Raw genomic sequence first — 18589 nt, forward strand, 5'->3', positions numbered from 1 at the left:
CTATTTGTTTCTGTAGTGGCCTCGCTCTTGTATGCTGTCCGTGGGTACCACGATGCAAAATCTTAAAGACTTGCAAAAGAGGTGCCTATAACATGTTCCTGGACCTGAGGCTTTCCATAGCTATACATCTTGTGTGGAAATAACATGTGCAAATCAGATTTTGCCTGTTAGTGAAACAAGCAGCATAGACTACAGTAGGTATGAGATGACAGAAAGTCAGTTCCAGGTTCTCTTCGCTTTGCCACCCAGAATTACTTCTTTCCAGTTAAAAGAACCCCCTTCCCCTCTCCAGCAGTAATTGTCAGGTTGCTGTAGTCTCGTTTAAAGAACGAGGTGTGTGGTAAAATGCTGTAATATTTTCACTCTACTGGTGGAACACTGAGCACTGGAGTTAACCTGTTCTGTGATTCATTTGACTTCAGTGAGTTTCACCGGGGATACATTTAGCACCTATGAACCCTAGTTTTTCCTTTTCATCAGTTATTCGACCACTGCAAGTCTCTGGGGTATGATAAATTTCCTGGTAAGCTTGCGATTCTGTCTAAGGCTTCTTCAGCTGATCTCTTTTCATGTCCAGTCATTTCCTCGGCGCTCAACCTTACAACTGATATCCCCTGCCACTGTGCCTTCTCAGGTGGGGATTTCGTGATTTACTAAGATGTCCATTAGCCAATGATTTGTTCTTCTTAAGCCTACTTTAAGTAAGCCTGATGTCCTTTACCGTTCCATTTAACTTGAGGAGGCAACCGATACTCTTGCAGCCTCCTGAAATGGCACTATATGATCCCTTTTTCATTTTGTTCAAGTGTCTGTGGATTTTTTCTGGCTTTCTTAATTTCCACTACATATGGTCTCAAGCCAGTTCAATCTTAATAAGTACAAGTAGTTCTCAAACCCTTGTTCTTTTCTAATGAGAAATAGCTCCTCTTCCAGTTCTTCAGTATTTATTGTGGCTTTTTTCAGCATTCTCAGGTTCTTTTAACTGCTTTTTCTTTTGCTGCTGCTATTGTTAAATGCCAACATTTACATGTGACTGCAATAAATTAGTGTCTTTTCTTCCACTTCTCTGATCTTGCCAGCTCTTCTTGGGAGGCTGCGGGAATATGGTTCTTGCCTTCCTTCTGCCACCCCAGATTCTTGCAGTTGTGAGTTGTCTGCCTCAGATGTTAGCAGCTTCTGCCTAACCCAATGGGATATTCAGGGTTTTTATTCTGTTTCTTTTTTTGACAAAGCTCACAGTATGATGCTGATGCTCAGGGAAACATCATTTTGTTGAAGCCACCATGTTCATGTGACTGGCTTGAACGCAGCATCAGCACCCTGTGTCTGCTGACCCTGGGCTAACCCTGGAGATGAGATTCATATTGACCTTGGTAGTAGTATAACTTCTTGTAGAGCTGTACAATTACACTTTTTAATAATTGTTCACGTTCTAGTAACAAAGCTGGCTGTTTGGGTAGCTGCTGTTGGCCTCTGATCCTCCACTGCTGCCCACCAGCAAGTCTGCAGTAATGCTGAGCATGTTGTTCAGTCACCACTTCAAGGTGAATGGGGGGTGAAGCCCATCTGCTGGCAGCTGGCTGGCACAGGGGTCTGCATGCAACGTGAGTCCTGTGCTTGATCTCTTGTTGGATGGCGTCCTGCGTGACAGGGAGCTGCTAGAAAGCTGAAGGTTAAACTGAGTCACAAATGCAGGTGCGCTGAAGCGGGTATTTGGGTATGTGAAAAACACAGGTACTAGCTGTCAGAACAATCTTTCTTAGGTAAGAACCAAAGCCTGGGCAAGGGAAGGGATTCATAGGTTGGAAATCAGTGTATCTGACAGGCTGTGCTAAGTATGTAATCTTTTCCAAATTAATGCCTGCTCTTACTGATAGTAATTCTTCATGTATTTCCAGCTTCTTGCTAATTCATCCTCAGTAGCAATATTCATTAAAAAAGGAAGAAGGGTGGTAGTGATTTTTCTCCACAAAGTTTAATTCTGTTCCCATGAAACAGCATTGCAGGCTCTGTACTTCTGTGTTCAGTGATCCCAATAGCCGATAAAGTCAGCTACAAAACCCAAATACTTTTAGAATGATCAGTTCTGGCAAATTGAATGGGAATTCAAATGTCCTGCTGGGCCCTTTCATTCACCGTAGTAGTTCTGCGAGCGGACCTTCATCACTTCTGTTGACAAGGCAAGAGCCAAAAGCAAATTCAAATTGCTCCATTTTCCACAGCTTCACTGCTTTGAAATGCCAATGAAATATAAACCCAAAAGTTAGTCGGATGCTGTTTGCAGTTCACCTGGAAAGCCCGTCTGACCAAGGAGATGCCACTTCTTCATACTTGCTGGAGTAAATTCGAGGTGGGTCTCCCCAAGACAAGCTGTCCCCCTGCAAATCCTACAGCATGTCTTGCTTTTACAAAGCTTTTTCTCAATAGACCATTGCCATTAATACCCGCCATGTATCTCCACATCCTTTACAGTGAATTATTGGTCTATATTGATAATGAAGGCGGACTTGGAAAATCTTTCAATTTCTGGAGAGTCTTCATGAGACATGGTTTAAATAGCATGCAAATTTTACAGCTTTGAAAACGGAGTTGTGATTAGACAAAGATTTGTTGGATTATAAAAGTACAAGTGTTTATTATGGCTGGTACTGAGAATAAACAGTTGCCTGCATATGCCAGCTACTATGGAAATATGTTTTTAAGTTCTAATGCGAGCTGTAAACCAAAGCTACTTCAGTTAAAAAAATTCAATACTTAAACTGTGGGGAGAAGTAGTTGGTGCCAGAGAAAACATTCCCATTTAATAATGTTTGAACATAGAGCTGTGATGCAGTTTGTAGCAAGGCAGTGAGAAAAACCCACAACTAATCCTTCATTGCAGCTGTCTGAACTTTTGGTTGTCTGCCATACTTTAAACAGCGACTTCTTTTTTCTGGTGACTCAAGGCTTGAATGACCTAGTGTGGAGAGTTTAAGCTATATACAAAAAAGAAGTTAAGCAAGAAGTCGCCAAAGTAAGTTGGGTTGCACACCCAAGCAAATCAGGGGTTTGTGTCTTAAGTCCTCTTCAGTGCCTAGGAAAAAATATTAAAATAAACAGATACATTTTTTTTATTTATTTATTTTTGGCAAGGAAATATTCAATGGTTTAGACACCCATCTCTCCTCCCTCCCCTCTGCTCTCTCTCCTTAGAGTACCAATGATATATGAAAATTAAATTCTGTAGAGTTCTGAATTTTTAAGTTTATAAATGCTAACCTTTTCTGTAGAAAAAAAAAACTTTCTAAGTTTTCTTTGATTATTTAAAACCTTTCCTTCCCTTTGATTTATCTCACGGGTAGGCCTTTTAAGCAGCATGAAGTAACAAATGTGCTTTTTTCTTGACTAATTCTTCTGCAAAGTAACTTTGGAACTTGCATACTTTCAAGGGGAAATATGGGGGTCAGAGGTGTAACTTTATGTGACTACTAACTTCAAAGAAAAAAATTGAGTCTTTACGCTTTTGCCCCATTCTCACTATCACTTATCTGAAAAGGGGTTGAACATGTAAGTATTATCCTCAGCTGGTGGTAACCCTGTAGTTTGACAAGTCTTACAACTATCTACTCATTTCTTGTTATGACTCATTTTTAAAATGTTCATTCATAGCTACGTATCCTCATCTTTCACAGCTATGTATTATGTTGTATCTTTGCATTACGAATTATTTAATATATATAAAAAAAGAAGAGGTAACTTCTTTTCATTGCAGAAAAAAAATATCTATGCTGGCTTCAATGCCTGTGGCAACAAATCCCCAACGTAATAGCTTTTGAGGTATGCAATGTGTACAGTATTGCATAGAGATAGATATATATATTCACATACAGTATAAATACAGTATGCAATAGGGCAGTACAGCACCACAAGTCATATATTATCACCTAGCTGCCAAATGCAAGGATGAGCACAGACATTGAGGGGATTTTAGCCCGAGAGCTTAATACCTAAAATCCATGACCCCAGTGTTTCTGTGCAAAGGGGAGCAAACACCCTTTGGTTACAAGGGCTTGAACCCCCAAACAGTGTCAGCAGTTTGATGTTACACCCCACAGTGTCACCGCCCAGCCTCCCTGACAGCACATTCGTACAGGGCCCTGCCCAGATGCAGCAGCGCGTGATCGACATGAAATGGGGGCCCAGTCAATAGGTACTTGTCAATAAAGGAGGGGAAAGGGAGGTCGTATCAGTCTCAACACCAGTGAGCTGATTCTGGCCAGCCTGTTGCAATACGTGGCTTCCCTAGAGGAGGAATACGTGACTTCTATCTCAGAGCCACAGACCAGTCTCTTAATGACTGGATGTCCCCACCACAAAATCCCTCCTGACATTTCCCCCTTTCCTTTTTCCTTTCCTAATTTCAACCCACAGCTGGCACTTTCAGCTCTTAATTCCCTGCAATAAGTAACTCACCCCCTACTGTATTTTGACCATACCATCTTCAGGTTTCGTATTTGCTGTACTAGATTTATTGTTCGCCATCCCTACTGTCTTTGATTAGCCAAGTTTTGCATCCAAAAGGAGGCCTAAGTCAAATGTATCGTTCATGGGCTGTTTATCCCCATCTGTTCATCAGTTTTCCCAAACTCCCTGAATCATGCTGGTGAAGTGAAAACCGTTGAGTACAAACAGATGCTGCTGCAAAAGGGGGTAGATGATCTGAAGCAGAACTGGGCTGGCAGCCTAAGCTAAACACTTTTCAGCTAATTTTTTTAGTATCGAACTGTCTTCTACAAGAATTATCCAAGTGGCAGACCTATCTTTTCTCTATAAACATGTGGGCATACTGGATGATTTGCACAAGAACACACACAAGTGCTTCCTTTCCTGTTTTTTGCAATTTGATTTTTATTTAAATACCTCCAAAGCATTGTTAATGTACATTTTCTTCTGGTTCATGAGTAACAAGCATTTCTAAGTCTCAGATAAGATCCCTGTACAATTTGTGTTTGTAATTATATTTTGAATCTCATTTTTACATGTTCAGTTCCTGAGCCAAATAGTATTGACTTTTCATTTTGAATGATGCTACACAGAACTGTAACGCATGCTCGTACCTTTCAGTTAAACAATATTTTTAATGGATGTTCCTGTGTTTATTTTTCAGCATATTTCCATGAGATTACAGACTGTATGTTTTAGTTGAGTTAACAGTCTCCATAAAGTTGCTTAGTGCAAAATCCATTGTTTTTTTTAAATGTTGCTGCATAAAAAAATAGTTTACAACAGAAATTGTAGGTTATTTCATGGTCTAGAATGCATTAAAGGCATAAAGTCATGCACATGTCAGAGAACACGATATTTACAAATCTGTACAGTTTCTGTCCTTCTTTATTTACTGTGGCTCTTGCCAGGCAATCAGGTTCAACTCTTCTCACTCTGAGGTCAAATTATCCAAGGTAACATATAGCCGTTGTCTAAACCCGCTTTGTTTCCCTTACCAGCACTGAGGTTGACGGCTGTATGTCTGACGGGCCCAATTCTGCACTCCATTTCATAAAGTCTACCTTCCATGGAGTCAGAGACGGTTGCCGTTGTGACTCAAGGCAGAACACGGAAACGGGTGAACTCCACCCAGTCGCCTTCTCTTACTCCAGCATTTTGGTGTGTGGAATTATTGGCATATTTTGGCTAAGGCAGTACAATAGAGTGGCAGATGAATCTATTTCTGACCTGCAGATTATTCACAGTTGCCAGTCTTTTCTCCTGTTCATTCAGAAAGGTAAGGAAAAGTATTTTGTGCTAAACTCACCAGAACTATATTAAGCGATTCTAGAAAACATCCTCCCCTCTCTCCCTGTTTATTTTCAGAACTGCTGGATATGGAACACGCTGTTAGAAAAGCCTCCGTGTGTTTACACCAACACCCAGCCTAAAAGCCAAGTGGATGCGATATCTTTCTCTTCCAGGTTTTGCTTTATCTTTAAAACCACAATAAGCAGCACTCAAGATGGATACCCATCTCCCGCAGCCAGTGTCCACCCCAGGCACACCTCCAGCTGATGGAAGAGCAGAACGGAGAAAATCAGTCCTTCCACAGAGTTCGTATGGCAGAAGTATCATATGTGGCTTCAGTTGCCAGAGGTCTACTGGCTGTGAATCAGCGTGAAATTCAGCATCTTGGCCAGTCGGTGTCCTGTTCAGAAAAGCAGCCGACTTTATACAGGGTTCCCCTGGAAAGTGCTTTATCACTGTTTGACACCGTGATAAGAGGCTCTTCATCATAACACCTGGAATCAAAGGTGCTCTGACTCCTCTCCTGCTGATACTCAAGGAAGAATGGCACTTACAGTATTCTCCGAATTCCAGGGAGACATCATGAATTCTATAAAAAGATTAGTATAACAACGGCACTTCTTCACTAAGGCTAAAAGAACGTCTTCCAGAAAAATAGCGTAATGATCCAACATTGGTGGCTTGTTAAATTCACAATGTTGAAGAAAAGTACCTTAGTAATCATTGCAATACTATCCATTAAAGTATGGTAGCAAATAGTTTTTCTTTTTAAGACACATCAGGTAGTAATTTGTTACGGTGGTTTATCCTGACCAGCTTGGGCAGGTTCTAAAAAAGGAACAAGCACCAAATGTGTGGTTGCTCCAAAAACATCCTTCTCCCCTCCTTCTTCCCCTCTTCCACTGAGAATAGACCAAGAAGGCCTGACCAGCCCAGCCATTACATTATAACCAGGTAACACAGAAATTAATCAATTAATTTATTATTAATAGGAGCAAAATGTGAAAGCGGAACAAATTTTAGATGTACTACCAAGCACACTGTGTCCTGCTGGTGTCTCCAAAAGACCCTTGTGATAACAATGTACAGATTCTTTAACTCTGAAAGGTCGAATATACTAAACTGTGATTTCAAAAGGTTGAATCTTTTCTGTCTTCTATGTTCTTCTAGCATTCTGTTTTTCTTTCTGCTTTCTGCACTGCTGGATTTTAGCATCCATGAGTCATGCGATCCTTCTAGCATCAATAGGTTTTTCTTCCGATTTCTAGCATCTCTGCCAAAAGACCCCTGGTTAGACTTTCTGCATTTCGATGTGCTGCTGGTGGTAGTGGTGGTAGCAATGATGTCTGGGTTGACACCTTCCATTTAGTTTATAGACAGAATTTTTCTGCTGCCGTTTTTTGAAAAACCACACAGCCAGTACGGCTGCAACCAGTAACAAGCAGAGAAGAATCACAATTACTGCTATGATGGCACCTTTGCTGGACTTGGGGCAATCCTCTCCTTCACACGGCTCGGAAGTGGGGATGGGCTTTTCTCCAAGGCCCTGGGTGAGATTTTCTTGCTCAGCTGATTGCTGGGACGATGTATCAGTAACGATATCTGGAGCTGGTGCAGTGGTTGCTACTTGTGCTGGGTAGGTGGTTGTTTCTTCTGGTTCTGCATACGGAGTGTGATCGGAGGGGCTGCCCATCACAGAGCTTTCTGACACAGACATTTTTAAGCTGGTTATGTAAAACAGCATCGTTGTACCAGGCTCCTGAGTCATAGTTTCCAGAGATGTAGTTGGGTGGTCCCATGCAGCATCATCATAACCTCTGCTCATGCTTAAGTTCTCCAGGCCACTCACTGACGTAAGTGGTATCGGTGTCTCATTGGCTCCTTCATCATCCGTCCTCGTTGTTGCTGCCACAATCTGTGTTAAACCCTCCTCTGGGGCTGGGCTACCATTGCCTGGTTTTCTTACTTCAACGTGATTTGGCTGGTCAGGTGTGAGGACGATGTCGTCTTCTGTTCCCATCGAGCCATCAACCTTATCCCCCTCCTCTTCGTCATCCTCTACCACTTCTTGTGTTACTGGATAGCCATCTAGCCATGACTCGTCAGTAATGGCAACTGCATCTATCTCTGCCTTTGTATCATTAGTCGTGAGAATGGGTCCGATGGGGAAATCCTCACTGTCGTAAAACATTTTGGCACCAGGTTCATCATAAGCTGTCTTCACTCCAATGCGGTTGTCACCTTCAGAAAGCTGTGCTTTAGTGGAATCATCTGTCTCCTTCTCTGATTCAGGCTCACTGAAAGCCTCCGATGGAAACCAAAACAAGTTTTTTTGGCTTAGGAGTGAGACGGGGGACTCGGTTGGTGCCCTGCTTCCTTTTTCAGAAGTGTCTGTGTCCTGAGTAACACCTCCGGTACCTTCAGTTCTTCCTTCCTTTGAACTTTTACTGAAGGAAAGCTGTTCTTGCTCCTGCTCGATTTCCTCTTTGCCATTTATGTGTTCATTCTCAGCAATAGGTATCGATCTGTCATCAGGAAAGTTATCTTCATAGTCAATGTGTGCCTCAGTTTCATCTAGAAACATTAAAAAAACCCACAAAAGCCAACATTTAATTTCTCCAGAGAACTGGGCTCATTTGTCACAAGAAGCCAAGAAGAAAGGTGCAATGAGGAGGAGTGACTTTTAGACTGTTTTTCATTCAGTGTCATTGTTTATTTGAAAAAGGAATGGGCCACCATAAGCTGACAATCAATATCAAGTTTTTTTAAAAAAATCAAGATAGGTGTCAATGCTAACTGCTAATATCTTATCTTTCCAGATTTAAAGATGTACACAAATAACTTACTATCTGCAGTTAGAGGATTTTCTTCAACTGCTTATTGTTTTCTCAAACCTTTGCTCTCCCTAACATGACTCTTTTTGCCAGACTTGAGGAAAAATTTTCATCATATTCAATTAAGAAATGGGTGTAGAGAGGAACGTATAGCAAAAAGTGATCAATTACAAGTTGGACTTTAAACAAACAAACCAGAAGTTTTACAGCAACTTCATCCCTTTTGAGCAAGCTGATTTTAAAGGATTACATTCAGTACCATATATTCAATTTTTTATCATTATACTGCTTTTCTTCGATGACCTTGGTGTTGCAGTGATATGACACCTGGGGCCAGGTGGCCTGAACAGTATTTCTCATTCCATGAGAGCTCTTTAGAGCTGCCTGAGGAAGACCCCACCACCAAAGCTGATACTGAGTTCTGCTCATCTTCATCTGAAAAAACTAAGGTGCACCCATGACTGCAAGAACAGAAAACTCTGTCTCCAACACTTAAAGCCTAATGCCTAGGTATCAAGGTAATACCACCTGTAATCAGCTGTCAGGCTTCCAGTTTTAAGAAACTGAATGTTAGCAAAAAGAAAAGAGAAAAAAAAACCAAAACCAAACCAGAAAACTAAACCAAACCAAACCCACCCCACCCCACCCCCCCCAACAAAAAAACTGAGTGCGACAGAGGGGTGGATTTATCACAAAATTTGAGTTTGATTTCAGAATAACTCCCCATGCCTCAACAGACCTACCACTCATAGCAAAATAGACTTTACTCGATGCATGAATCTAAATGTTTGAATTTGAATGAAATAATGCATTTTAATTTATGTTTCTTCTGCTCTTCTAAAACCTTAGCTCAATGAAAAATTTTCCAAACTAGACAGGGTGGTTGATTTTCAGCTCACACAAGCTCTACTCCATAGAAAGTTGATGTAATTGCTGAGATATATGCTGGCATTAAAAGTCCTAGAAAACAGTGCCTTGGGATATGGAAAATAAAACAAACTGAATCATGGTGAGAATTTTTCTTTTTAAGAGAGTGTTTAGTCTTTCATGAAGACAGTGAAGCAATAGACCTGGCATGACACAAGAAACAAGGAGTTATTAGGAGAAGCTGTATTACAAATCAATGCATTCATAAAGTCTTATCTATTTTTGCCTTTTTACACTCAACCAACTTTGAATCATATTTTCATCTGGGGCCCAACTCAGTTTCCGAATGAGTCACATTCTCCTTGGAGACTGCTTCCCAGACTTCTGGCGGAGCCATATTTGGTCTAGTCTTAAGAAAGATTAGAAATATTGTCAAACCAGTCTAACCAAAAACACTTCGTGGTGATACAGCTCACACCAGCTCACTTTTTGCCAGAACAGCTTAAGCCAGGTGCCAGAACAGAATGAGTATTAGCAAAAGGTATTTTTCTTGGGATAGGGTCCAGGTCTACCAGAAACCAAAGCAGTTACACTGAGGAAACCGAAATGTGCGACACAGCCTGTGAAGTGCTAATACCTCTGTGAAAGCTATTGTGCTGGAGAATTGGATGTTCTCAGCAGGTCCTCTCCTCTCACAGCAGGGGTGTGGGGTGAAACCTCCGCATGATAATGCAGTGCCAACAACGGACCCCTCTCCCTCCCGGTCCTGGTCCCCTCATCCGCTTGTGTAATCCTCTAGATCCTCTCTGTCCTCTGCAAAGCAGGAAAAACCTTCTGTATGGTGCAAAGATGACTTAACAGATGGGGGAATCCAGCTCTCAGCGTGGAAAGCTTCCTGGTAGGACTCTCACTTTCCTAATTAATCCTAAAATCTTTTCCAACAGTCTTCCATTAATGACTGGAGGGAACCTCTGAATGCCAAAGCATGTCAGCCACATATTCATGATGCTCTGTGTGGCACTGGCCACTGCTACATAGCACTTACACAAGCCATCAAATGCTAGCCTCACTTTGTCCCTTCTCTCGCTTTCCCTTAGGGATTTTTCTCCCTGGTGCTCTCTTGGCATGGGAACAGTGCCTCGAGCAATTTTGTCACCTTACCATCCAGACTCCTGCTAAAAGTTGATACCTGGCACACCTGCTTCACTAAAGTCCAGTGTCTCTCAGGACAGCCTGTGTCTGTTTGATATATATGAACAGGAATGTCATGATGTGAGAACTCACCATGTACCAACTATGATGGCCCCTGTTTCCTCTTTTGAGATGAATCATCACACCAGCCTGTCTTCACCTGCACGTCACCTGTACCTCTACTTTTGCCACTCATTTACTTGTCAGAATGTGTCATCCAGCTGAGGATGAAACATGGATTTTTACTTTATGGTGTTCTACTGCATGCACACGCATCCATGAACAAAAATTACACCTTGTATGCTTGTGGTGTTTCCTCCAGACCCATTCTTTAGTTAGTGATATGAATGGGCAGCTAGTATTCATCTCATTGACCGTTATGGATCATTGATGAATGCTTAATGGATGCAGCAATATGCTTTTTGTAGAGATTGAGGCTTTTCCCCTTTATCATCTCTCCTGCCACTTACTTTCAGCCCTTAAGAAGAAAGTCCTGCGGAGGCATGTCAGGAAAGAGCACATGCTCCTAGGAAAATATGAGTCCTCAGTCCATCAGAACATGTTAAGGGTCTGTTGAACCATCAGTCAAGCCTCCATCAAACCTGCTGTCTTTGGGCCTGATCCTGCACGTATAGAAATGAATTGGTGCTTTCTTAATGTCCAGCTGAGGGAAGAAAAAGCCCATTGTAGTCTAAAGAGAGCCCGAGATCAGAGCTCATTATGCCCCGCTCGTCACTGCATAAGGGACTCTTGTTCCTTCCGACAATCAGATTGTGACCCGAGTTGTAAAGCTGCTATAATGTATTTTCATACGCAATCTCCCATATTTGCATAGTTTATAGCAAGGACTATCAACATAGCTAATGTTAGCTTATGGGATACCAGAATGAAAGCAACTATTGAGCGCTCTGACCATCAAAGGAAACACAGACCCCCTTACTCTGAAGCTTTGATTTATATGATCCTGAACCGACTTACACAGTAATAATACTCTATTCTTTCTCCTGGGCCTCAGACCTTCAAACGGGGCTTGGTTTTAGTGAGTTTGTGTTACCATGACAATCTTTTAAGTCAGACGTGAGCTTGATTTTCCAGGAACAGATTGCACGACTTTTGCACTCCTTTTTGCTCACCTCCTCAGCAGTTTCTGGAGGTTTCCAGCTCCCTGAATTTTAGTGTCAGCACTGAAAAGCAATAACCAAAGTAGATTCAGCTCCACCTATTATACAAATAGTTGAAATCTTTATTTATACACATTTTTAAACCAGCTAGCAACTGATTTAAAAGCGGTTGCATCTTCCTTCCTATCCAAGCAGGTCTGGTTCTAAGAGGACCCAGCACCAAAATTAATTAGTCCAAGACCAAAATCTTTCTATATTTGGTCATTGTGACATCTTACCCCTACCCTCCTCTGGCAGACTCCAGGATCAGTGAGTCTTGATTCACTGTCTGAGGGATTACCGGGGCTGAAATGAACATTTTACAGCAGCAGATGCTGAAATGGCATGCTACCAAAGATGTGAAGCTCATTTAAAAGGTAAAATCCTTTTAATTTAGCCTTGTCCTTTCTGGGAAGCATCCAATCCTAAAAAGTTTTCATCTCCTTCAACTTTTGACGCTAATGTGAAAACAGTAACCAAACATAGAAACAGGCAATTCCAGAGAGCCTGGTTTTCCACACTCTAGGATCCGTTTAATTTTTCTTCTAGATAGCATATTGGCATCCGAGCTCTATTTTGAGTGTTGCTATTTTGGACAACCATAAAGTGCACTGCATACTTTGTGGATGTATTTTTGGAGTACAGGAAATTGAAACTTGATTCTATGTAGACCATCATCATAAACATTTCTACTGTATAAAAACATCTTTATTCTAAGAATCTCAAAGTAGTTACAGAAAACATGAACAAGCCTTTAAAGGTGGGGAGGAAAAGAGCAAGTAGACCAACTTGCCTAGATTGGTCAGATTTGTGACCTACAGCATCCCAAAGGATTGTCCATTTCGCTCGGATCAGGCACATGGACACACTTCTCTCAAACCAACCAGAGTATGCTAGACAAAAATTGTGTTGTCTTTTGTCTTTTGCAACAGCTACAAGAAGGTGGATGACTTTTATTCTAGCAGAAAGCCTGCTAATATAAATAAATAAGCCATCATAATATTTTTAACTAATTCAATTTGGCAGAATCAGTTCATGCCAGATCAATAATTTACATTAATCTAATACAACCACTCAGTGACAGACCTGAAAAAAGAACCAAAGTTTGTCATCACATTTGTTTTGACAGGCCACGGACATATTTTGTTGCTGATCTTATTTGTCTGTCACAATTCTCCATTTGCACTCTCAGAAGGAAAACCAAAGCATTCCTGAATAAGATCGAAAACCAGAGACGTTTTGTTTTACCCTCCCCATTAAAAAAAGTGAAAGAATTAAATGGTGCTGGCTAGTCATGCTTACAGACCACATGGATGTGAATCAATGCTATTCTTGAAAACTCAGAAAGCAGCGTCTGAAATCACGAGAACAGTTGAACCAGGCAAAAAGACTGGGAGCTGCAGATGGAGCTTTCAGAGGCGGTCAGAGTCGGCTGAATCCTCCTTACACAGAAATCAGAGGGACAGTCCCCCGTGCGGGAAGGTTAGACCAGCTCTGAACACACCAGACAAGTATTCGAGAGTTGACGCTGGAGAGATTCCTTAGATGTGCAGAAGATTCGACCTCTCCTGCCACAAGCTCATAGCTGCCACAAGCTTATAGCCAAGGGAAAAGGAGAAATATCTGACATTCTTCTTAGCCAGTTTTAGGGCAGAGATGTGACATGATCTCCCAGCCATCTCATCTGTCTTTGAGGAAGCAAATTCTCAAGGACGCAGCCTAGTGCAGTGCAGTCCTGACACATACACACACACGCATCCTGAAATGTTAGTATTAATGCTTCTGATACTGAACCTATGGTTCCTTTTGGAAAAAAAATACAAGTGTCACATAGCAACAGTCACTTCAGTCTCCGTGCCTGCAGGACAGTCACAGCAAGGCATGTATACATCTGCTCTCAGACCTTACCACAATGCCAATCTTCAGGATATATTTTGTGAAACAAATGTGTTCTCTCCATTGAAATAGCAAAAATAATAAACTGCAAAAACCATGTATTTCCCTGTTCTCTGCTTAAGGTTGCTTTGTTGGGTTGAATATCCCTGTGTTTTCAGCTGGAACACAGTGTCTTTTCATGATGAGAAATAGTAGGAAACACTAACTATACAGAGACACTTTTTTTCTTTAAAAGCATCTTGACTAAAAATTACAGTCCATTACCTGGTGTGCGCACTTTACTTGACTTTACTTTATCCAGAATCCACCTAATATAACCCCAAAATTATTTTGTTCATCTATGCCTATAGCCAAGTTTTGCCACATATTTTATTTTGGATTATAGGTGTATTGATGCATAATATACTTTTTCCATTTAATTTACAAATCTGCCAGCTGCATCGTTGTACATTTACATCCTGGGTGCCAGAGTGGACCGTATCTCCTCTGACTGAATCAAAACAGAGAGGAAAGATGATCATAAAGCTACTTCAAAGGACATTTAAGTGCTATATTTAGACGCCGCTACGATGACAGTTCTTTGACTCCGTATTTGCTCTGGGTAAACAACTGGGAATGTAAAGCAGTGTTTCTACACAAGCGAGAGAAAAAGCCAATTATTGCTATTTAGTCTGATATTCTGCTCGGACAGCTGGGCATGAGAACGTGGCCATTACTAACCCATACAGTAACAGGCAGCTGTAATGCCTGCAGGTCTCAGAAAGCTTTATGAAGCTGGATAAACATTATCACTTTTGCATTCGCGAGGTGGAGTAAGCAGCAGAGAGCAGTCCAGTGGCTTGCCCCTGGCTCAGAAACAGTGCCAGATGTAGGAACAGGCCTTATATCTTTGCATCCTCTGACGGGAGTTTTTTCCCTGTGGTCCAGCTGTGTTGTTGTGAGAGCATCGGGTCCATTTCCCAGTTCCAGTTGCTCACCCAGCACGGATGCAGAACAAGGGAATTGTATCATCCAACCAGCCTCTAAAGATAGCACTTAAATGTTCATTGCAGTGGCTTCACGACCATCTTTCCTCTGAAGTCAGCCAGTCAGGACAGGAATGGCCCACTCTGCCAACAGGGATATAGCATCTCCATTAAGTCCCATCATTAACCTTCATGATAGGGAAGTTACTCTCTTGCCCCAAAGTGCTTAAAAAGCAGTGTGTGTGCTGGCTTCTGCAGTACTTAATTAATAAATATTGCCCTCTTTTCTATGGACCCAAATTATCTGTCGACTGCAAATCAGGTTTCTTTTAATTGAATTCCATGTTTTGTTCTTTTTAGCTGAATTATTTTACTTTTTTTCTTAAATAATGAACACTTGTATCACACACTTCTGTCTTCCCGTAAAGCCTCCTTTCCTGAAAAATTGTGATCAGGAGGATTGAATATATAATTACTAATTTAACACATACTGTATTTTCTTTCCCAGGTCCTTAAAGTGTTTGAAAAACATTAATCAAAGGAAGCCCCTCAGCATGAAGTCTACATTTAAATAACTTTAGAAATCATAATTCACAATATTACATCTGCTCCCAAGTTCCAGTGTTGATGTTTGTGATTTTACAGCCACACTTTCCTATTTCTTTTAAAAATATTTTTCTCTCCCCTGCGGCTGTGTGAAAATCTCAGGCAAAACAGGGGAAATAGACCATTTATCCAGGGAAAATAGTGCAACACACACAACTTAAATGGCCTGATTCTTTCCCTGCCTTACTTTGGTGTAATACAGTTTTATTTCTATGTGTGATAAAGTTAGCATTTTCACTAACCTCAGTGAAGGAAAAAGAAGTATCAGTTTGGTGCGGTTTATAGGAAATTCAGACCGGCTGGGTTATCAGATGCAGATACTCTTTTTCCTTCTCTGCATCCAATCTCCTCCTCCACTCCCTGCAGTATTTCACTTAAAGCATCTGAACTGCTGTTTGTAAGAATAGTTCTGGAAGCTGAAATAGTTCAGAAAGGTGTTGGAATTCTTTTTTTTTTTGTATGCCTGTACCATTTGGATGTGTTTGAAAATCTGGTTCCCTGGTGCACAGACATGATCTGTTTCTACTAAGAACAAGTTTGACCTTTTCTCATGATTATCCACTGCCCGGTGGTGTATATTCATGAGTAAAAATAACTCCTTGCAAGTCCCTGGGCATTAAGGAATATACAGGTTCTGAAATGGCTATGCTAACTCCAGTCCATATAGATAACTCAGCTACCCAACAGCTGCCCATTCCTTTGCTTAAAGTTTATTGGTTTTGACAGAAATATCATCTTAAAGGTGTGACATCTCTCTGAAAAAGTAGTAAGAAACTCTGATGACTGTTCTCAAATGCTGGAAAAATTGTGAGCTCTATGCATCGAGCAGGGTAACGTGAGAAAGGGAATGAGAAAACAGAATTCAGATTGCATCCACATCTGAACCCATGGTACTATTTAGCTTATGTTTAAACAAGGAGAAAGTTAAAAGTTTGTTGCAAAATTTAACTAATATATAAAGGTGGATTTTCTTGAAGGTTTAAATTAAGGAAATGTCATTATTATAATTTCTCAGAGCTTTTGAATTTTACTTCTGGTGGATGTTATTTTTAATAAAAGCCTGATTCCTTGAGTGAAGTTATTTGATAAGAAAATCCACTTTCATTCCTTTTAATGGAGTGAATATCTGGGTAGATACTGTTGAGTTTGTAGACAAAAATCCTGAAAGCATGGTATGAGATAAAAATTGTATGCCTCTTTATTGGGGCTTTTTTTTTTAACTTTCTTTTTTACTTTTTTTTTACTTTTCCATCTCACTGCTTAGCTTTAACCTGAATTGTATTTCTGCCATTCTGTTGCAGCCACCTTCTGTGGCATGGGCAGCTCTCTTAACTCACATAGGTCTTTAATTCTCCTAACTTACCGAAAGGAAGCGGCATTTGTCATACATGTAAAGTCAGAAGTTCAAAAGTACTAAAGCAACTAGCAGGAAAGGGCTAGTAAAAGCTCAGATCAGCCAAACTATCTTCGTATAAGCCATTGGACAAAGTCTGGGGCTTAAAAGGTGGACAGCTATTGTATTGCCCATTTTGCATCCCAAATAAAAATCCAAGAGCACCTAAAGGATGGTCAGCTCAGTTTAACCTAGAAAACAAAATTAAGTGGGGGGAGCTGCATGTGGGGCTGCTGTGCCCTAGAGAGGTATTGACCCCTGTCCCCATGGGGCCACAGCACCACCACGGCATCTTGACTCTTCTGTAAGGGGGATGTGATCTCAGGGACTCAGCCCGTAGCATCACATGAAGATGTAATGCTAAATGGTGATGAAGCCATGGACAGCCTCAGCCTGTCTGTGGTCAGGCAAGATGCTATTTACGTGCTTAGTGCATGGCTGCAAAAAGACGCCGGCTTTTCTCTGTGCTTGCTCTGGGTTCCCAAAGGTGAGAAGAAACACAGAGTTCTCATTTCTGTAGCAACTCTGTGGCTTCGTGTGAAAATAAACACAGCAGAGAATATACAAAACCTGCATTGTATACTTTGTCTGGTAAACAATGTCTCTGGCTCCCCGATGCTGCCGGGGCATGGCTTTTGAACTCCTCTGGAAAAAATACCTCTGCTATTTCTTGTAATGTCCGTAGTAATCCCATTGCTTGAGTAAACAAAACAAGTACATTGAAAAGTTACAAACTGCGTCCAGTAAACAGAATGAGCGCGTACAAGATCGTGAACAACTGATTTCCACAAAGGGGCTGATTCTGATATTAATTACACAGGTATTTAATAACCTTTCCATGGGTTATTCTCCAATAATTTAAAATTACATTCAGTACTAAAGAAAAAGGGTATTGGGGGGGTGGGGGATGGGGGAAAGAAGGAAGATGGCGAACTGGAAGGAGGAGGCAGGAAGGCAGGAACTGAGCGATAACCCTAGGATAAGACTCGGTGAATCCCTGAAATGGAGTCAGCAGATTAAAAAAAAAATAAAATAAAAAAAAGATGACATAAAAAGTTCCATTTAAAATTGTTGAATGCCTTCCGACACCCAGGAAGAAACTTTATGCTCATATCAGTATGAACAATTTATCTTCTCCTGCGGTTTACTGGAGATACCTACCAACGGGATTGTAACAGGCCTGTTGGGCCAGCTAAGATGCTGATGCTCTAGTCACCAGGACCACACATGCCCAGGGGACACCCCTGCAAGCCTGAAACCGTGTCAGTTGGGCTGAGGATGAGAGGTTGCGACCTCCCGGAGGGATGCTCCGTGTGCTGGGTGAGCTTACCTTTGACACAGGCCTGAACCTGCCCGTACCACTCCCCGCAGCTGTCGCAGAGCAGCGTGAACGCTGTCTCCTTGTTGCCCATGACATACCCCTGGGCGCAAACGTACAGCAGCTCATCCCCCATTTCAAAGCCAGTATGGCCATGCAGGATGGTGTGGGGGAAGGACGGCGGGTCCCCGCAGGGCTTGTCTGAAAGGAAAAAAGAAATGAGATGGTAGAGACCTTGCAATAGTCTTTAAATGCAGTGCTAACAGCGGGGCTGGAAGAGTTACCCTAAGGACAAACTTACACATGTCCACAGAAGCCATACATCTCATCTGATTCGTGCCCTTGTCCTCCTTCATAACTATTTTCAGCTGTAATTTGGAAGGTATACATTGGGCTGTAACTGGTATGGAATAACCGTGATGTTATTGATGTGTAGCAGTGATCCATCTTGAGGGGCTTTGTTTCCAATAAGTCAGCCCAGGACATCAGCCTACAGCTGCCTCCTCTGCCTGCTTCTACAAAGGCTAACAAAGGTTTGGGTAGGTTGGGACTGGCAGGCAGAAGCGTGGACACAGTAATTTTTC

The 18589-nt window shown here is 41.5% G+C and overlaps 1 protein-coding gene across 1 annotated transcript in view; it reads right to left on the minus strand.

Moving 5' to 3' along the window:
* Positions 1–4869: 4869 nt before the first annotated feature.
* Positions 4870–18589, minus strand: part of SUSD5 (sushi domain containing 5) — a 43874-nt gene continuing 30154 nt past the window's right edge. The window contains exons 4-5 of the mRNA XM_040593455.1: positions 18018–18206; positions 4870–8349 (exon numbers count right to left, since the gene is read on the minus strand). Of these exons, the coding sequence (XP_040449389.1) occupies positions 7067–8349; positions 18018–18206 (1472 nt within the window). The 3' untranslated portion in view covers positions 4870–7066. The remainder of the gene's footprint in view (positions 8350–18017; positions 18207–18589) is intronic.

Source organism: Falco naumanni, chromosome 4 (assembly GCF_017639655.2).
Source record: "Falco naumanni isolate bFalNau1 chromosome 4, bFalNau1.pat, whole genome shotgun sequence".
Lineage (NCBI taxonomy): Eukaryota > Metazoa > Chordata > Aves > Falconiformes > Falconidae > Falco > Falco naumanni.